Genomic DNA, 21,989 nt, shown 5'->3' on the forward strand with positions numbered 1-21,989 from the left:
TGGATCTAGTGATAACACGGTCTGTGACCCATGAGGAAATAGTCATCAAACTTTAATAATGGTAAAGAAAAGAACACAAGATTTCAGAGTAGATGTTCACCCAACCTGAAAAAGCCCCAGTACTTAAACCCTTTGAATGAGTTAAAGTAAGCCAACACAACTTAGCATTGAATCTGTTATCATCTTTATCAATAAAACCATTTGCAGAGACTAGGAATATAAAGAAACAAAGATTAGGCAGAATATTTTAGGCATCAGGTATTTAGAACATAAATTATATTGGAATTCCAAAAAGTGGCAATGTGTTAAGTTGCAGAAATCAGAAAGAAAAGTTTCACAGAAGAACTTAAAAACTGAGGACCAAAGGAAATGACATTGAAATGAGCTTGGTGTCTTTGGGAGACAATGAGTAAAGCTGTTCAGCTGGAGTGACAAATTATACAAAAAAGTATTAAGAAACAATGGCCTTCTTGGTGTGTTTGGTGTGACTATGAAATAATTCAATTGATTTTGTTGTGTGGCCTATGAAAAGAAGACTCATTAAGAAATAGTCACAACACATATTGCCAGTTGAAGCTTCTCAAGGCCTGCCCACCACATCCTGAAAGACAGATTTCCAATTAAGAATCTGACTAGTATAGAAAACCACTCACTAAGTATTTGATAGTGAAGACAACTGCTGTGTGGAAATCACTAAGAGTGACGTGTGTATTCTTTGTTATGTTTCTGCAAAGGCAAATGGAAGTGAAGTTTATTATTTTGTGTGTAGTCTCATTTCATATCTCAACCAAACTTCCAATCACTCTTCTGACCCTCCATTACATGATGATTGTCTTTTACCTAAAAATGAGCAGGGATTTTCCTCACAGAAGTCTTCCATCACAGGATGGCAGTGTTACAGATAACTATCTCCTGATGTAACAGTATTTGAAATTTTTGTCAATGTCATTTACCTATTGTAGTTGTGCTTTATTTTTCCCCTTCATAGTAAGCTATCGGTCTGTCATTCTTATTTTAATAGATGGTAAGCTCTGAAATATGCAATGTCTTTAACGCAAAAACTAAGCCTGGGGCATAGAATTGGTGCTGTATTCCAAGATGAGGACCATAAGAGAACACAGTTACTTAATTCAATTTTGGGGGGAAAACTCAATTGTCTTTTTAAAAATTCTTCATTATTGGTTTCCCAGGTTCCAAGTGGCCTGTGTCTTCTATCCTTCCCAGGGAAATCTACTGAGAGTTTCTTATTCTGAAATTTTATCTTTCAACCTCAAAAACATTGCCAAAGTCCAGTAATATCATCCTGTACTCATAAGAACCTAAGAAAACTTGATGGTCATAGCCCACTCCCTACCCACCTTAAGAATCACCTTTACACAACTCTATTTATGTGCCATCCAGACCGCACATGTGTACAGGCAGGGGAAGCTCACCACATCCCAAGGCAGTTGGCTCCACTTTTTTCAAAGCTCCATTTGGGAAAAAATTTCTTCCAAATGAAGGTAAGTGCTGCCTTCCTGGAATTTTAGTTCACTAATGTAAGCTGTATTCTCTGAACTATACAGGGGAAACCCTTGGTTGAAATGACTTTTCGCATATTTGAAGTTGATTCTTATAAGCCAAATCTTGGCTCCTTTCCATCCACAACCCCAATTTCTATTCTCTCAGTCACGTGTATGTGTATGTGTGTGTGTGTGTGTGTGTGTGTGTGTGTGTGGCTTCAGTTACCAATAATCTCTTGTCCCTTGTCTTTCAAGAGCACCAATCATTTCCTCATAGCTCACTCAAGAGTGGCCTCTTCTTTAGCCTCATCCTCCTTCACATCCACATTAGAGTATTTGATATGGTTGACTTTCCCAAATCTTCCATCTAAAATCCACCCCCATTCTTGGCTTCCTACTTATCCTCTCCTTTTTACTCAACTTCGCCAGCTCTTTTGCTGACTCCCACACCATAAATATGTGTGCCACAAATAATCTACCTCTGTCTTTTTTTTTTCCACTTTTTTGTCATGGTAAAATACATATAACAAAAAATTTATTATCCTAACCTTTTTTAAGTTATCATTAAATACATCCACACTGTGCAACCATCACCACCATGTAGCTCCAGAATTCTTTTCATCTTGTAAAACTAAAACTCTATACCCATTAAATAATAACTCCCTACTTGCCCCTCCTCCCAGCTCCCATTCTGCTTTCCGTCTTTATGACTTTGTCTCCGTCACAGACATGACCAAAAAAGTCAAAGTCATTTTCATTTTTGTAATGTCACATAGTCTCACAAAACATCCATGGAATCAATATTTGATCAAACATTTACTGAAGATTTATTGCATGCATGCACTGTGCTAGACCCTGAAATTATAATCAGTAAAATGATTCAGGTATATTTCCAGCCCTATTTTCTTTTTTTCATTTTAGATTCACGAGTACATGTGCAGGATATGCAGGTTTGTTACATAGGTAAACATGTACCACAGTGGTTTGCTACACACATCATCCCATCACCTAGATATTAAGCTCAACATCCATTATCTATTCTTCCTGATGCTCTCCCTATCTCCCAACAGACCCCGGTGTGCGTTGTTACTCACCATGTGTCCTTGTGTTCATATCATTCAGCCCCCGCTTATAAGTGGGAACGATGGTGTTTGGTCTTTTCCTGCATTAGTTTGCTGAAGATAATGGCTTCCAACTTTTTCATGTCCATGCGAAGGACATGATCTCATTCCTTTTTATGGCTGCATAGTATTCCATGGTGTATATGTACCACATTTTATTTATCCAGTCTATCATTGATGGGCATTTAGGCTGATTCCATATCTTTGCTATTGTGAATACTGCTGCACTGAACATATGCACGCATGTATCTTTATAGTAGAATAATTTATATTCCTTCGGGTGTATAACCAGTAATGGGATTGCTGGGTTAAATGGTAGTTCTGCCTCTAGGTCTTTGAGGGAGAGCCAGACTTTCTTCCACAATGGTTAAACTAGTTTACACTCCCAACAACAGTGTGAAAGCATTCCTTTTTCTCTGAAACTCCACCAACATCTGTAGTTTTTTGACTTCTTAATAATAGCCAATCTGACTAGTGTGAAAATGGTATCTCATCATGGTTTTGATTCGCATTTCTCTAATGATCGGTGATGTTGAGCTTTTTTTCATGTGTTTCTTGGCCACGTGTATGTCTTTTGAGAAGGGCCTGTTCATGTCCTTTTCCCATTTTTAATAGAGTTGTTTGTTTTCTTCTTGTAAATTTGCTTAAGTTCTTTGTAGATTCTGGATATTGGACCTTTGTCAGATTCATAGATTGCAAAATTTTTCTCCCATTCTGCAGGTTGTCTGTTCAGTCTGATAATAGTTTCTATTGCTGTGCAGAAGTTCTTTAGTTTAATTAGATCCCATTTGTCAATTTTTGCTTTCGTTGCAATTGCTTTTGGTGTTTTTGTCACGAAATCTTTGTCCATGCCAATGTCCTGAATAGTATTGCCTAGATTTTCTTCTAGGGTTTTTATAGTTTTGGGTTTCACATTTAAGTATTTAATCCATCTTGAGTTATTTTTTGTATATAGTGTAAAGAAGGGGTCCAGTTTCAATTTTCTACATATGACTAGCCAGTTCTCCCAGCACCATTTATTAAATAAGAAATCCATTCTCCATTGCTTGTTTTTGTCAGGTTTGTTGAGGATCAGATGGTTGTATCTGTGCAGTTTTATCTCTGAGCTCCCTATTCTCTTCCATTGGTCTCTGTGTCTGTTCTTGTACCAGTACCATACTGTTTTGGTTACTGTAGCCTTGCAGTATAGTTTGAAGTTGGGTAGAATGATGCCTCTAGCTTTGTACTTTTTGTTTAGGAATATCTTGGGGCTATTTGGCTCTCTCTCTCTCTCTCTTTTTTTTTTTTTTTTTTGGTACCATATGAATTTTAAAATAGTTTTTTCTAATTCTGTGAAGAATGTCAATGGTAGTTTAATGGGAATAGCATTTAATCTATAAATTACATTGGGCAGTATGACCATTGTCATGATACTGATTCCTCCTGTCCATGAGCATGCAATTTTTTCCCATTTGTGTCCTCTCTGACTTCTTTGAGCAGTGATTTGCAGTTCCACCTAAAGAGGTCCTTCACTTCCCTTGTTAGTTATATTTCCAGGTATTTTATTCTTTGTGTAGCAATTGTAAATGGGAGTTCATTCCTGATTTGGCTCTTGGCTTCACTCTTGTTGGTGTATATGATGAATGCTAGGGATTAGGCTGGCATGGTGGCTCACTCCTGTAATCCCTGCACTTTGGGAGGCCAAGGCACATGGATCACTTGAGGTCAGGAGTTCAAGACCAGCCTGGCCAACATGATGAAAACCTGTCTCTACTAAAATACAAAAATTAGCTGGGTATGGTGGTGGGCACCTACAATCCCAGCTACTCTGGAGGCTGAGGCAGGAGAATTGCTTGAACCTGGGAGGTAGAGGTTGCAGTGAGCTGAGATAGTGCCACTGCACTCCAGCCTGGTTGACACAGTGAGATTCCCTCTCAGAAAAAAAAAAAAAAAAAAAAAAAAAAAAAAATGCTAGGAATTTTTGCACATTGATTTTGTAACCTGAGCCTGCTGAATTTGCTTATCAGCTTAATAAGCTTTTGGTCTGAGATGATGGGGTTTTCTACATATAGGATCTTGTCATCTGCAAACAAAGATAATTCAACTTTCTCTCTTCCTACTTGCATATGCTTTATTTCTTTCTCTGGCCAGAATATCCAATACTATGTTGAGTAGGAGTGGTGAGAGATGGCATCCTTATCTTGTGCTGCTTTCTGAGGGGAATGCTTGCAGCTTTTGCCCATTCAGTATGATACTGGCTGTAGGTTTGTCATATATGGCTCTTACTATTTTGACGTATGTTCTTTCAATATGTAGTTTATTGAGTTTTTAACATGAAGGGATGTTGAATTTTATCAAAGGCCTTTTCTGCATCTATTGAGATAAGCATGTGATTTTTGTCTTTAGTTCTGTTTATATGATGAATCACGTTTATTGATTTGCATATGTTGAACCAACCTTGCAACCCAGAGTTGAAGCCAACTTGGTTGTCGTGGATAAGCTTTTTGATGTGCTGCTGGATTTGGTTTGCCAGTTTTTTGTTGATTTTTGCATAGATGTTCATCAAAGATATTGGCCTGAAGTTTTCTTTTTTTGTTTTTGTATCTCTGCCACATTTTGGTATCAAGATGATACTGGCTTCATAGAATGAGTTAGGAAGTAATCCCTCCTTTTTAATTTTTTGGAATAGTTTCAGTTGAAATGGTACCAAGTCGTCTTTGTACCTCTGGTAGAATTCAGCCATGAATCTGTCAGGTCCTGGGCTTTTTTTGGTTGGTAGGCTATTTATTACTGCTTCAGTTTCAGAATTCATTATTGGTCTGTTCAGGGATTCAATTTCTTCCTGAGTTAGTCTTGGGAAGGTGTATGTTTCCAGGAATTTATCCATTTATCTTAGATTTTCTAGTTTATGTTCATAGAGGTGTTTATAGTATTCTCCGATGTTTGTGTGTATTTCTGTAGGTCAGTGATGATATCCCCCTTATCATTTCTGATTGTGTTTATTTGATTCTTCTCTTTTTTCTTCTTTATTAGTCTAGCTAGCTATTTTATTAATTTTTTCAAAAAACAGTTTCTGGATGTATTGATTTCTTGAAGGGTTTTGCATGTCTCTATCTCCTTCAGCTCAGCTCTGATCTTGAGTATTTTTTGTCTTCTGCTAGCTTTGGGGTTTGTTTGCTCTTGGTTCTCTAGTTTTTTTAGTTGTAATGTTAGGGTGTTAACTTGAGATCTTTCTAGATTTTTTGATGTGTCAAGTCCTATTTTCTAAGCAGGTGAATAGCTAAACTGGCTAGTAATTGGAATTTCCTGCAGTATCTTTTTTTTGGAATAAACTTTTTATTTTGGAACAATTTTATACTTACAGAAAAGTTGAAAAGTGCAGGGAATTCTCACACACCCTTTACCCACTTTCAGCTTCCTCTAATGTTATCATCTCATATCACTGTGGTAAATTTATCAGGACTAAGAAAAAACTATCACCTCACATACATAGTTCTCCTAGAGCCAGAACCTTGGGCAAGTTGCTTAATCCCTTTGTGTTTCATATCCTACTCTATAAATGGGAATAATAATGATAATCAACCTAGCTCCTGTGTTAGATAAATGTTATGTGGATGAAATGAATTATTATGCTCTTAGAACAGTGCCTCTCACATAATACACAACTGTTCTGCTATTATTTTTATTGTGAAGATCAAATGAGATAATGGGTAGCAAAATGCTTTTGCAATTATAAACTTTCCCAAAATGTAAGTAACTACATTGATACTCTATAGAGAAGGTCAAGGAGATACCTGAATATGTAGTTACATCCTGTGTCTGTCACCCTAAGAGATGAGACCAATTGAGTGTCAGAAACCCAAAAGCATTTCAGTAGGAAAGTGATCGTGAACAAGTCAAGTGTAAGTGTCCTGAAAGTGCTTAATTCAGCTCTGATGACAATTTTCTGGTGGTGCTACAGGCTTTCTGCACTAGAAGACAGAGGGAAGTGGTTTTCACCTATTCTAGGATGGCCTGGACTTTGCAGCTCACTCCAAAGAGTAGAGAACAAAGATCCATGTGTAATGTGCCTAAATTTAACTACTAAAAAATTCAGACATTTGATTGTTATGAAATCTTTGTATATAATACTAAATAAGTTAGAGATTCTCAACACTAACAACTCAGGCTGCAGTCAGCCTCCAAAGCAAAGCTATTTCTATTTCTATAGGAGCCACCAAAAGTTTGTTTTTCTGTTTAAAGCTAAACATAAACCCATGAATACAACAACTTGATTATTCACCATTCATGAAAACCATTTCTGTTAAAAACAATTGTAATCACACAAGAGAGAAATATCATCTGACATCTTACAGAATTCAAGGGTATTTTTAAATAAACCACTGGAGAGTGCCCTGAGTCCATTGCCCTTCCCTCCCCAACTTAGACACTTATTTTTAAAGTTTACATTTTGACCAGTAAAATCTGCCCTGAACCAAACATGTAGCAGTCTGAATCCTCAATACAAAACATAAGAACTAGAAGAAATGCTACATGAAAAAGAAAAGTCCTTTTGTGAAAGAATCTCTAGCACTGCTAGCAGCAAGTCCCATATAACAAGGGGTAGATAAACCTGTCCTTCTACCACATCTCTGAATCTGGGGTCAGTGTTTTGCCAACAAGAAATACAATTTTTTTTTACTTAACCTGTTGTCATTTTACTGACTGGGGATCTTCTACCAATAGCCACTTACATTCATTCATTCATTTAATTAATACGTTTTGAGGTCCTACTATGGGTCAGGCACTCCTTATGTAACTCTTCAAAACTAAATAGTTAAACAAGTGAATAAATCCACAGTCTTGCAAAGAGGAAAATGTTATATTAGTAATTCATCCTGTTATGCAACTAGCTCATCACTTTAAAACAAGGCAACTGAATATGAATACTGTTAAACTTCCCATACCCATTTTGTAATTAATACCTCTAGTCTATGAGTCAGGTAAGTAATATACTACATATCCTCAGGAAAGAAAATGTAGAGAATAAATGAAAGTATTTCATGGTTATTTGACCTTGTTTAATTGATGTGAATTAAGATTAAATATTGCATCTCCCTCCAACCATCTAAAAAAGTATTTCATTGTTTCTTTAAATTATAACAATTAGATATACCGTTGAAATACTAAGATTTCTTTTTTTAAGATATAAATATGCCTGGAAAGGCTAGCCATCTTCAGCAATATAAAACATAAGAATTTTAATCAAATTGCTTCCCTCTTAAATTTGACTTGAGAGCATTCTTGACCAACTTTTGTATAATTCTTTGCAGATCCAGTACCAGCTGGGGTCTGGCACAGCCTAAGATCAATAAGCATAAAAGCAGGACATGGTAGGGTTGAAAGCACATGCGGAGTCATGAAGATCAGAATTTGAGTTCTAAGCATATGCTATGTTTTAGAGAAGCTACTTATTCTTTCACAGTGTTAGTTCCCACATTTATAAAGTCTTTTTTTCCCAGGTGCTGTTGTTACCCTAAGATGAACCTGGAGGACCTCCTGATTATGAGCCATCTCCAACCTAAGAAAGCCTGGCAATACATAATTAGGGAACACGGAAAAAGAAACATGAAACAAACCAGCAAACCAGTAAACCACTCATCTGGACCTTACACAAAAGGTGGGGCCAGCTTGTCCTCAAGCTGTAGGGAATAAGGTAAAAGGAAGTCTAGATATTTCCAGAGTATTTTAACAAATTCCCCAGATAAGAGACCACGTAATATTTTAAGTCTAACTTGTAACAAAAAGCATGAATTTGTCTAAATTATAAAATCCCCTGCCTCCAGTTCCCAGGATATCCTACAGAGATAAAACTGTATCAAGAATTCAGGATTCTGACTAATGCCCTCATTTTGGAAATCGTGTTTTCTTAACCAGACATTATTTCCTTCAAAACTGCACAAAGTTAACTTTTGGTTTGAGATATTTGGGTCTACTTACTGCTACACACACAAAAAATGATAACTATTAATTTGTTAATTTGTCCACCTTTTAATTTTTCTCCCATTTTTTCCTTCACCACTACCAAGAAAGAATTGTCACTATTAGTGAATTTCCCCCTAATCTCTGCAGCCCGTAATAAATTCTCCTTTTCTGTGATCATATTTAATCCGTACTATGTAATTTAAACTTCCTTAAGGATTGAACTATTATACAATGTTTCATTTGGAATGAACATTTCTATCCTATGTAAGTCTTTCTAGAAAGACAATAGCTTACATTTAGGCTTTTCTCATTAATGTTTAATACAGTTTAGACACACTGTAAACAATATTAGACATACTTTAAAATAGTAAAATTAAAATAGTAAAAACTTTTAGGTCTGTCTTCCTCAGTATCACATGTTTAGAAATAATGATAGTACTTTTCATCAACCTGCCAAGTACTGTGCCATGAGCAAAAGAGTTATACATTTAGTTAGGTTAATGTTTTGCTAATGGCGATAGTCAGTAACCACCTTTCATGAACAAAACGCATACCAGGTCAGCCTATTTGGCAAAACCACAGTCAGCTGCCATCTCAGCAAGGAGCTGTGTATCAAAAGTAAGTCATCGTTAGCAAATCTGAAGACATTAAAGATAGGATACAAAGAGTTCTGGGAGAAAGCGAGTTTCTTACATTTTGATTATCAAAACTAGGAAAGTGTGTGTCAGGGAGAGAGGGAGTGGATGTGACTGTGTATGTGAGGAAACAGAAGAGTTCACATCAACATCTTTGTGATACGCTCGGAGAAGCCACTGACCTAGAAGAACTTCCTGGACTATCCCCACTGAGATTCATTCATTCAACCAGTATTTATTGAGCACCTACTATATACATAGGGACTGGGCTCTAACTGTAAACAACCCCTGCCATCATGGAGCTTACATTCTAAGGAAACAATTCAAAGCACTTTTGAAAGTGTGGCCATGGTGGGCAAATTCCTGCCCTATTTTCCTTTGCCTGCCTCCACTGCTGACTATTATGGCAGTTTCCTTTGATCAAAGTACAAACTCTAACACTCCAATTGGCTTAATAAACACCGATTCTAGTTCTTTTTAGACAAATACCCATGAAATAATTGAAAAGTTATCTGAATATTCACAAAGGTAAAATAGTAATAATACATTGAATATTGCCTGCCAATTATTCTTCTAAAATCTTTTCCTGCATTTTCTCATTTTATCCTCAAAATAATTCTGTGTCTCTAAATGATAGTTACCTTTATTAAAATTCTATAGGTGAGAGAATTACACAAAAGGAGTTTAAGCAACTTTCTCAATGTTACAAGGCAACCATTATAGAATAACAACACTTATTCACGGCTATCTGTTCTTAAGCATCTGAAGAAATTATTTTGTCCAAACTTTCCTAAATTAATGTATTTTTCTTACATATGGAAACAACTTTTGGCATTGCATTATCATCCATTCTTCTAAAATGACAGTTTTATTTCTTTTTAATTAAGGCAATTCCTTATATAATTCAAATAAATCTGACAACCCGATTTTGATGAGATTTCCTAAAATATTAAAATTACCTTCTAAATATTTTATTTTACTCTGCTAGTGCAGTCTAACTTTTTTGTCTGATATCAATGCTAGGCAAGTGCGGTAAAGCTCTTCATTGCATAAAATTAGGATCAAAATTGGCAGGGAAAGAAGAATCTGTAGAGGCATTTATTTTTTCAAGAGTAGATATGCATTTTACTTTTGCAGCTTTATTTTTTACATTTGTTCCTTTTTAATGAAACCAGTCAAAATAAAACTGTTTTTGAGGATTTTTATCTATTACCTATTTCATAACTAGTGGGAGCAGGAATTTGAGAAATGAAGGCAACAAAAAGTCTTCCCATTAATTAGTAGAACCTGATGACATTCAGGAAGTATCCAGAATCAAAATGTCAAAAAATTTTAAGAGGTATTGATAACAATTAATGATTTGTCCTGTGCTTTCCTACTGTCTATTATAATAACTCATGCTTATTCTATGTTTTGGGCACATTTTAAGTGCTTTACATAGTAATGCATTTAATTCACATAATTGCATTGGTCCTATTACTATTAGGTTTTACAGGTGAGGAAACTGGTCCAAGTAGGTTCAAGAGACTTGCCCGAAGTTTCAGAGCCAGCAAGTCACAGCACCAGGGGGCCATGCCCCAAAGGTCTGGTTGAAAGTCTACAGGCTTGACCACTACATGACCCTGCCTCAAGATATGCTCTTTTTACCAATTTTCAGTAATTACCATGTGGGTTCTATCAGGGAGACAATGAAGCAATGTCACCCCTTCTGCATCTGCCCAAAGGAGCATCCCCTAGGTGTTGGTGCTCTAAGCAGACTAAAGAATAACAGGAGTCACCCACATGTTCAAGGATAGAATCAGACTAGGATATCCAGACTGACACAGGCCAGACACAGTCCAAAATAAAGCACCTGGTCTGACCAATACCAACTGAACATTATCAGCCAGGCTAGCCTGGCCCTGGGCTAGGAGAAGCAGAGTTTCCTGGAAGCAAGGAAGAGCCAGGAGTCCAAGAATCTGCCAGAGAATAGCCAGAGCCAGGGATGGCACAGATGTGTGGGTAGGCAGTTGGGGAAGCAAAGGTGTAGGAGACAGCTAGGATGAGCTTACATGCTTTTTAAATAAGTCAAAAGAACTGGTTTCCAGTATTGGTTTTTCCTGTTATACGCAATGTGACATCTCTGCACTTGAGTGTCCTATGTCTCCTTAGATAGGACATTCTGTACTTGAATGTCCTGTCTCTCCCTACCTAATTCAGCAACAAATATTTATCTGCTAAGATCTCTTGAGACCAGGAGTTTAAGACCAGCCTGGCCAACATGGCAAAATCCCATCTCTTCAAAAAATACAAAAATTAGCCGGGTGTGGTGGCGAGTGCCTGTTGTCCCAGCTATTGGAGAGACTGAGACAGGACGGTCACTTGAGCCCTGGAGGCAGAGGTTGCAGTGAGCTGAGAGATCATGCCACTGTACCCGAACCTGAGCAAAAGAGTGAGACTCTGTCTCAAAAAACTAAAAAAATTAAAAAGAAAGAAAGAAAGAAAGAAAGAAAAAAGAAAGAAAGAAAAGAAAGAAAGAAAGAAAGAAAGAAAGAAAGAAAGAAAGAAAGAAAGAAAGAAAGAAAGAAAGAAAGAGAAAATACAGTAGAGAAATATGAGCCCCTTTTGGAAAATCTCATTTTTTGAGAAAGTAAGATTAAATGGCTCAGGATTTCTACTGACTTAGAAAACACCTTTAAATGGTTTTAGAAAATAAAACCAAATTAATGCATATAAAGAATATCAATAACACATAAACATATAATTTATATTTATATTAAATGTATTTGTACCATATAATCTGCTTATGGTATACCTTCTTTTTATATCTCCAAACCCACTTCTGTCTTTATAAAATTTCCCAAAGAAAGTAGTACACAATTTGCATATGTTAGAATGGAAGTTATCCTGTAAAGATCCATCTACTAAATGCCAGATGTATTTAAGGAGCATCTACATTTATAATAAACATAAGCCATTTCTAATTTACATCACATGTTGTTTTGTTTACTTTTTGAAAAGAATGTAACATGGAAAGGGCAACACCATCTAATGAAACCTCTTCATTTTACAAATGAGAAAAACAATGCCCAGAAAGTTGTAACTTACAGACATCTTAGAGTCATGAAATGGCAGAACTGGAACCAGGACTCATGTCTGCTCAATGCCCACTCTCATCGCATTTCCACCATCTCTCTCTCACACACACATACACACACACATACACACCAGTGCCTCATGCATCTTATTGCTCACATTGTTTTCAAAAAGTCAATGGAACAACACGTGACATAATTTAGGAAAGAGACTTCAAAGTAAAGTGTGTGTGACAGAAATAGGACCACTTAATGGAAACAGTGATGCCAACAAATTACATCCTTTGGCATTCTGCAAGAAGTAGAGCTTTAAGGGGATCTAGAGACCAAATTCAATTTCCCAAGCCAATCATTTAACAGGAGGGTTGTACATTTAGGTTACCCTGAGTGTACAATAGCACTAAATTAGAGTTTTGCTTTTTGTTTTTCATTTCTGTCTTTTGACAAGTTTTGAGAAGAAAATATTGTGTGATAGTAAAGGGGAAAGAATGTCCATCGACTTTAAATAGTCATTTCTACTATGACACTTCTGCTAAAACATCACCCTAATTTAGGCCCCAATTAGCTCATACCCGTATTACACCTATGAGACAATCAGGTCCTCTGGCCCACAGGCACCATCCCCTTCCTATACTGCACCTCACTGCCAGATTTATCACCTTTAAATCATTGTTTGCATCATATCACTCCCTAGTCAAGCCCTGTGATGGTGTGTGTGTGTAATAGCTTATTGATTCTTTTCCAAATATTCTAATCTGGCTTTTTCAGTTCTTCATAATGTGTCTGCCTCTCAGAAATTCTGCTCTTTCCAGTAAAGCACGCTCATTCACATCACCAACCCTTCACTGATGCTTTCTCTCTGGTCTCTGTTCCCTCTTTCCTCTCTACTATTGCAAACTCTACCCAAGCCTCAAGGCACGCATTGGTGCCCTCCATTCAGCCTTTCCCCACTATTTCAGGCCCCACTGCTGACCTCTCTCTCCCTTTTCTGATTTCATGAATTTTTCCACAGGTTACACTGCTGGGCTTGCATTTCCAAATTCAGTGTAAGTTCTAGGGCAGGAATCATGTTTTATTTTAGGAATCTCATGAGCCCTTTCCCCATTCCTACATACCTCAGCACCTTGCTGACTATGACAGATTCTCAGGGAATACTTTGATTGTTGTACAGTTTAGACATGGTGGAGGAAGAGAATGTCAGCTACATGCAAGCAATGCTGGCAAAAGCATCAGGACGATTTCTGCGGTTAAGTTTCAGCCCCATTGCGCTTCTTCATGAATGTACACATTCACTCTACCACTAAATTGCTACTGACTCCTTCCCTTTCAGGGTTTGTTAAATAAGTTTATTTTCTCTAACCTTGGTCCTAAGTCTGATCCACCTCCAACCAAGTTCACTGTACCTTTTTAGCCACCTCTCTTACTCTAAGGACACAGTCAAATGAAAGTTTTCATTTAGGCTTCCTCTCTTTTTCCTCCATAAGAGGAATTCCCGTTCTTTTTCATTTGTGGTGTCCCCTTCCCAGGCTTGAGGGTAGGAGTGATATCATGGTGACACTTCAGCTGTGGAGACTCTCCTCCTACCACATAAATGCTCCAAACCCAGATATGTCTACAGCCCAGCTAAGATTAGAAAATGTCACTGAGTTCCCTTCCCTGCCCCGCAAAATGACCATGATGCAGAGAGCATACTTTGAGGAGTTGGGATTTTTCCTACCTAGAAGCCTTCTCATTACCTTTCCTCGGGGGAGGGGAAGGGGAGGCCTGCTTCCAGCGGCATCTGAAGTTCTAGCTGTGCTTTGTGAGTTCTGACTCCTAAGGAGGCAAGAGAGACCCTCTGGAGGGCTCTAGGCATCCTGCTACTTCTCCTCCTGCTGGCACTGTTCCCTAACGCCAGGTGATCACACCTCCAGTCAAAGAGTTCCCGTTCTTCTGCCTCCTGCAGGATATGCTTCTTGGTCTATACTCCCACGTGAGCTTCTTTAGTGGGTTTCCCTACTCTCCCCCACCCCGCCCTCACTCGCGGGCACAGCGCCTCACCGCGGTGAATACCCCGCCGGCGCCGCCAGGCCCTCTGCTGTGTGCACAAGGCAACAGCTGGCGGCCTACTTGCAGCACTGGCAGCGAGGACCTCGGAATCGCTTCCGCCCTCGGGCCTCCTCACGCGTCTAGGGACTGCCTCCAACAGGTGCAGCCCCAGGTGCCCAATTGCCAGATCTTTAACCTCGCGCTCTCCCAGCCTTCAAAGTTCTCCAACCCGCGCCTGCCAGCCCGAGCGCGCCCTCTTGTCCAGATGCCAGCTCGGTTCAGGGTTCACCCTCCCCGCGACTCCAGCCCCAGACTTTCCTGATGGTTTCCAGTGCCCAGCACGGCCACTTACCCAGGGCAAGGGCCAGGAGCAGTGGCAGGGAGCTGGCGCCGCTGCCCGGGGCGGCCCGGTCCATCAAACCCGCTCTGCGGGGCCGGGCAGTCCCTAGACAAGTCTCCCTCCTTCTTCGCCCCCTTCCCGGGCCTCGGGCGCCTGAGAGGGTGCCTGGAAACTAATCCCGGAGCCAGAAGGAAACGAAACTACTTCCCAGGCTGGCACCCTGGCTACAGGGCAGGGAAACACCCAGGGCGGGCGGCCGGCCGGCTCCGTGAATGTCGTCGGGAGGAGGGAGCCTCCTATTTATCCCCGCTCCTCCTGCACACACCCCGCCAAAGAGGCGCAGGACTTGGTCCTGGGAGCCTCCACGCTGCTCCCACCCAAATTGCCCCACACCCATACCCACACCCACACCCAGGGACATATTCGGGCTGCCCTCGGACCAGCTCACCACTCCCCCTGCTGGGTCTCACCTGACTGACTGTTCATTTCCCTCCCCCTTAGAGCGTAAACAAGGTAGGGAGGGAGATGTAAAGAATCTGTGTGGAGGGGTGTCGGGGGTGCCCGTCGGGCCTGCAGGCTGACCTAAACTCCTGGAAGCCACTGAGGAAGAGTCAGAGACCCAAAGGTGTTCTGGAATTCTAACTTCCTTTATTTCAGAGGATTGCTAGTGTCATGGAGAAACCATAGTCACCATTCATTGTGGTTGACTTCAGGCATTTGATAATGCAGGCAATTTCAAAAGAGTCATTGTTGCCTTTTAAAGTCTTGAAGCCATAGCGAAACCTCGTCTCTACAAAAAATACAAAGGTAAATTTAATAGCCGGGCATGGTGATGTGCACTCGCAGTCCCATCTATTCCCTGAGGCTGAGGCGGGAGGATCGCTTAAGCCTGGGAGATGGAGACTGCAATGAGCGGAGATCGAGCCACTTCACTCCAGCCTAGGCGCAAGGGTGAGACACTGTCTCAAAACAATGACAACCAAAAAAAGAAAAAAAAAAAAAAAAAAAAAAAAAAAAGGAACAACATAGAAAGAAAAGAAAAGAAATGAAAAAAGTCTTCAAGCTAGTGTCTTAGTTTCTAGGTGCATTGTCTTCTAATAATTTGTAAAATTTGGTCTCACCAGGACCTACTTTAGAAATTTCATTTGTATTTCTATTTATGAATTTACTCATGTATTCAGTATATTTTCATTTAATTGCACTAAGCACTTTCTGGAACAGAAAGACATCCTCACAGCTTTTAGAGAAAGCAAACAGCATCCAATTTTACCTTATGTGGTTAGATTATGCCTCCAAGAAAACCAAAAGGTACAGCTGTTTTTGTACTGATCTGTGTTCCTCATATAAGATTTTTGTGGATAATTATGCCCCTCAGTACAGAAATTTTATTTCTATAGCATCCAAAAGTCACATAAGTCTTATTTTACATATGAAATGTAGCTTGGGTGTCTGCTTCTTCCTCGCCATCCTGTTGTTTAAATTAAATAAATTGTTGTGTATTTTTCTCCCACGAATGACATTTCATTTCAAAACTAATTCAAATCATTTTACTGCCCCAGGCAACTGATATATCCAGTGGAATAAAAAGCAGCTCTTAATTTTCAGAATCCTATTCTAGTCCCACGTGACAGCTCATAAAACATTGGTAGAGAAGGCAGACATGAAGTTTAGAGAAACCCAAAGTTGTAAGATGGAAGGTTACTGCACCCCAGCTAAAAAGAGCAGAAACACTGGAAGCCAACGGATTTTGACATCATCTCCCTCCCTCCCAACACTTCCACCCTGCCTTTATCCTTTCTGATATTCTCTCCATCTCCCAGCATCAGTGCCCTAAGTTAAAGTATTTCTTACTCCAAGATGACATTTAGCCTAGCCAACAGCTGCCCTCTTAGCCCCAACAGAATGTTACAATTTTATTTTCCTTTTTCATAGACACCAATAAAAACAAAAAAGTGAGACCTAAACAAAAACTACTAAATGTTTGTTGAGCATTGGAAAATTCCAGGACTTGGTGTAAGTATTCATCATTCATGCCATTCAAGTGGTAAATTAACTTTTTCAGGCCACTAGAATGTGAAGTAGTATAATTTAATATACTAAATAGGACAGATAAATTAATAACCTTCCCTGAGGGCTTTATTTACCACCATAAATAAAATAAGTACTCCCAAGACTATGCCTTCCAAATTTTCTGACACTGGATATCCAATCTCTTCAAGGTTAGGAGACTTTTCCTGTCTTTTTTGCTTGCTTGTTTCTTTTTTTCTCTCTCTCTTTCTCTCTGTTCTTCCTCCCCTTCTTCCCTCTCCTTCTCCTCCTTCTTTTTCTCCCCCCCCCCCCCCCCCCCCCCCCCGCCCTCCAACCACCTGTCTCTCTCAAGTCATTTGCTTATGAGGCATCCGGAATACAACCATTAAGTTTGGAAGAGTGGAAGGTAACAATCGATTTTCCTGGGGCCTCAATGATGTAACTGAGTTGTGTCTCAATGTTTTAGTTTGCAAGCTGAGCTGTTGCTAAGAGAAAAATAGACCAAAGTTACACCAGAGTCACAAGGTAAAACTTGTATTCCTAGTAACCCCAAGCTAGGAATTGCTTGAGTGCTGTTTTTCCTGTGCCAGGTTTAGGCAGGTATAACCAGTCCTCCCAAATCTGGTATGAGGCTTAAGTAGATTCCTTTGGAGGGCCTTTAAGCATCAGCCTTTTCTCTTCCCACACAGAACAGCCTGCAGCTGGGACAGTCCTCCCTGTCTTCTGTACAGGACAAATTAAACTTGTAGTTACTTATCTGGCACAACACATAAAAAGACACACGCTGTGATGGAAAGGAAAATTTTGGAATGCATTCCTTCTAGGTCAACATGTATTCTCCAAATTAAGACTTTAAGGCATTCAGTAGTATAGGAAGATTTCCTGATGACCATTAACTTTATTTAATTTAATAAGAGTGGGCGAATGAAAATGAAGAAAGACATTTTTAAAATTGTAATTTTTATAGTAATGATAAGCATCATGCATTGTAGATTATTAGTGATACAGTTATATAGAGAGAACTTTCAAATATTTTATTTAAAACTACTAAATTGGTCTCTAGGAAAATATCAATGAAAAATCACTGCTCAAATGTTGTATTCAGGTAATTTTATTTTGTAATCTAGTTGTTCTGAGGGAGGTTTTTTTGTTTTGTTTTGTTTTGTTTTGTTTTGTTTTTCTTGCCTACTTTCTTGTGTCTTCCTCTTCAGTCTAGGGGATCCATTTTTATATGTATTTCTCAATGTGTTTGACTGTATCTCTCTCTCTCTCTTTTTTTTTTTTTTTTTTTTTTTTTTTTTTTTTGAGACAAAGTCTCGCTCTTTTCCCCCAGGTTGGAGTGCATTGGCACGATCTTGGCTCACTACAACCTCCACCTCCGGGTTCAAGCGATTCTCCTGCCTCAGCCTCCCAAGTAGCTGGGGATTACAGGCACCTGCCACCACACCTGGCTAATTTTTTGTGTTTTTTTTAGTAGAGACGGAGTTTCGCCACATTGACTAGACTGGTCACAAACTCCTGACCTCAGGTGATCCACCTCGGCCTCGCAAAATGCTGGGATTACAGGCAATAGCCACCGCACCCAGTCAACTTGCTATCTCTTTTAAATGGCAGCTTAACATGTGTTGATAAACCTCAAAAATAATTGTCTCCGTGACATTATACCTGTTAGTTTCAGTTCACCATGATGATCCTTTTTTTTGGCCATATTGAAACATACTTCAAAAAGTAATTTCTGATTTAAAAAAATCTGGGCTTTTGTGCTGACCCTAGTTGTAGGCTAAGTGAGAAAACACCTATGTGGCCCTAGACATCTCTTCCTAATGTACTTGCCACAGTGGCTTCATCTCTTCCTACTTGGTCCCAGACTCCCTTCAAGGTAGACACTCCTCTAGGTGGGACAACAGAGCTGGAATATTATGTACAGTTGGTTTTGGAATCTGTTCAGTCTGTTCAATTTGGATCTGTGTCACCCAGTGACTGAATGACAAACTACTTAACTCTCTGAACCTCAATTTCCTCATTGATAAAATGTGATGGTAATGACTTACACAGTTTTTATGATCCCCAACAATACATATCTTCAAGGAAAAAAATCTGATACATTAGAAACTGTTCAGTGAATTATAGTTGATAGTAGCAGGAGTAGGAGTCATAGTAGTAGTAGTATTGGTAGAGACGGGTGTCTCACTATGTGGCTAGTCTCGAACTCCTGGCCTCAAGTAATCTTTCCTCCTCAGCCTCCCAAAATGCTAGTATTACAAGCGTGAGCCACCATGTTCCACTAATAGTTGTTATGTCATTATAAAATTTTACATGGTACATAGAACCAGTAGGAACAGGCACCCTTACTAACCCTCTCTTACTAATAGTTGAGGTAGAGAGAAGGAAAAGCACAGAGCAAGGCTCTGCTGGGAAAGTAACACTGAGCTAAAATTCCATGGATTTCTGTACAATTTTGCCTCTTCATATGCCCTTAAACCTCTCTGACCACATTCTCCAACCTTTTTATTTCTCCTTCCTCCTTCAACTCTCTTTAGAGACCAAGATAGCATGTAATCCAGGATACAAAAACGTGTTGCATATAAACAAAGTACTGTGATTTGAAGGCCTAAATAAATGAGTTACCTAGTTTCCCAGAATGCAAAGAAATAAGTTCAACAACTAAGTCAAAAAATGAATGTTTGTTGTTGTTGTTGTTGTTGTTGTTGTTGTTGAGACAGAGTCTCACTCTGTCGCCCAGGCTGGAGTGCAATGGTGCAACTTGGCTCACTGCAAACTCTGCCTCCCGTGTTCAAGTGATCCTCCTGCCTCAGTCTCCCAAGTAAGTGGGATTGCAGACATTCATCACTACGCCAAGCTAATTTTTGTATTTTTAGTAGATACACGGTTTTCCCATGTTTGCCATGCTGGTCTCGAACTCCCAACCTCTGGTGATCTACCCACCTGGGCCTCCCAAAGTGCTGGGATTACAGGCATGAGCCACCATGCCCAGCTAAATAATGAATGTTTAATGAGTTTACAGCAAACTAACAAGGCTTTACGTGGTCATTCTCCCTCTTTCCCCCAACTTCTTGGTAAGGGGAAATGGTGACAGCAAAGAGTAAGAAATGAGAAGCAGCAAACCTGGAGAACAGAGGGAGGTTGAGTTTAAAATAATTCTTCAAAAAATCTTTCATAGATGCAGAATGATATCTTAAAGGACTTAAAAAAAAAAGCTGAAATCTACCTTTGTGTCATCTTCATTTCTCACCCTTCCTTTGTTTTAAGGTGACATCAATATACATATTATTAACCTCAGAATAATTTAGTCGTCCTTATGACTCCCCCAAACAATTCAGTTATATCTTTAATCTAACAATCCTCGGAATTTAAGATTTTTTCAGAGATAACTACATGTCTTCCTTTAATGATACATTTAAATTACTTTTATATTTCTCATAGTGTAAATTTTTCAGAAGTATTTCTTTAGCCCTATAATATATACCTGCCATTTGTCCATAAATACAGTATTTTTAAAATGCTAAAGCTAATGTAAATGCTTCAGAAATGACTTAGCAGAAAATATAATATCATGTTTACAAAATATTCTGAAGTTACTGTCCTTTGTCTTTAAGGTATATTGAAAGTTCTTATTATTGTCCCTATTAATCTCTATAAGATACTTTTAATAATTTTGTCCCCAGGATTACCACCTAATAACTAGTTAGTTTTGAGATCAAAGGAGTATGATCCACAAATGTAAAGAAGTTTAAACCATAGAAAATAAAACCAGCATTACTCTCTAAATTTACTATGTTTAGGCTTTTGGGAGGTAAGAAAAACTAGTATCTATTTAATTTAATAAGAATTAATTATCTACATTTGTACAATACTTTCCCATATATTAACCATATGAATTTAAAGTAGCTGCTGAGATAGGCAGGCTGTATTATAATTCTCATCTTAAAATGAGAGGAAATAGACATCTGTATAGTCAAGTGATTGGTCCAACTTTCAAAGTAACTCCTAGAATCAAGGTCTAAAGGCAGTAAGGCTCAAGCTATCATAACGAAATGCCATAGACTGGGTGGCATAAACAACAAAAATTTATTTTCTCACAGTTCTGGAAGCTGGGAAGTATGAGATCAGGTGATTCAGTCCTGGTGAGGGCTCTTTTCCTGGCTTGCAGATGGCCACCTTCTCACTGTGAGCTCACATGGCCTTTTTTCATCATGTGCACATGAAAAGAGATAGGAAGATCTCGCTCTTTCTCTTCTTATGAGGTCACCAATCCTATAAGGTTAGGACTCCATTATTATAATCTCATTTAACTTTAATTACCTCCTAAAAACCCTATCCCCAAGTCCCCCTGGGGGTTAGGGCTTCGATGTATGAATTTTGAGGGAATACAAACATTCAGTTCAAAACATAGAGTTTGGGTTTGGGAATTAGACAGGTTTAGCTCTGCCACTTTTTCTTTTTAATAAAGCTTTTTATGTTTAAAACATTTAGATTTAAAGAAAAATTCAAAAATATTACAGAGAGTTTCTGTACATCTTGCATGTAGTTTCTCCTATTGTTAATAGCTTACCTTAGTATGGTTCATTTGTTGAAACTAAGGAACAAACATTAGTGCATTGCTATTAACTAAAGTCCATATTTTACTTACATTTTCTTAGTTTTTGTCTAATTTTTTTTTTCTATTCCAGTGTCCCATCTTGGATACTACATTACCTTTAGTCGTCATTTGTCCTAAGGATCCGTCTGGCTGTGACAGTTTTTCAGACTTTGTTTTTGCTGGCTTTGAAAGTTCTGAAGAGTAGTCATCAGGTATGTTATGGTATGTTCTACAATTATGTCTTTTCTGATGTTTTTCTCATGGTTAGGTTTTTCCGGTTTTGGGGGAAGAAGACCACAATTATAAAGTATCATTTCTACTGATTTTATGAAGGGTGAATAATGTCAACATGATAACTATTCTTGATATTAACCTTGGCCACCTGGTCAAGTTCACTTTGTCAAGTTTCTCCATAGCAGGTTATTCTTTACCTCCTCCCACTCGCCATACCGTATTCTGGAGGGAAATCACTAAGTCCAGCCCATACTTACTGATGGAGAGTTATGCTCTACCTTTCTGAGGGAGGAGTATCAACATAAATTATTTGGCATTTTTTGCAGATTTTTCTCTTCTCTCATATTTATTTATTCAATCATTCATTTATATTGTTGTGAATTAATTGAATTATTTTATATTTGCTCTATAATACAAAACAACTTGTATCTCTGTTACCACCTGCTGAATGCACATTTTAATAGAGCACAAGTTATTTTTCCTT

General features: G+C 38.6%; 2 protein-coding genes across 2 annotated transcripts in view; one reads left to right on the top strand and one right to left on the bottom strand.

Annotated features, from left to right (window-relative positions):
* The window catches only part of BTC (betacellulin), a 50,453-nt gene extending 35,367 nt beyond the window's left edge, over positions 1–15,086 (bottom strand). The window contains exon 1 of the mRNA XM_050790964.1: positions 14,656–15,086. Within this exon, the coding sequence (XP_050646921.1) occupies positions 14,656–14,719 (64 nt within the window). The 5' untranslated portion in view covers positions 14,720–15,086. The remainder of the gene's footprint in view (positions 1–14,655) is intronic.
* THAP6 (THAP domain containing 6) overlaps positions 1–21,989 on the top strand; it is a 1,073,833-nt gene that overhangs the window by 327,857 nt on the left and 723,987 nt on the right. The window lies entirely within an intron of this gene.

Source organism: Macaca thibetana, chromosome 5, assembly GCF_024542745.1.
Source record: "Macaca thibetana thibetana isolate TM-01 chromosome 5, ASM2454274v1, whole genome shotgun sequence".
In the NCBI taxonomy this organism is placed as follows: Eukaryota; Metazoa; Chordata; class Mammalia; order Primates; family Cercopithecidae; genus Macaca; species Macaca thibetana.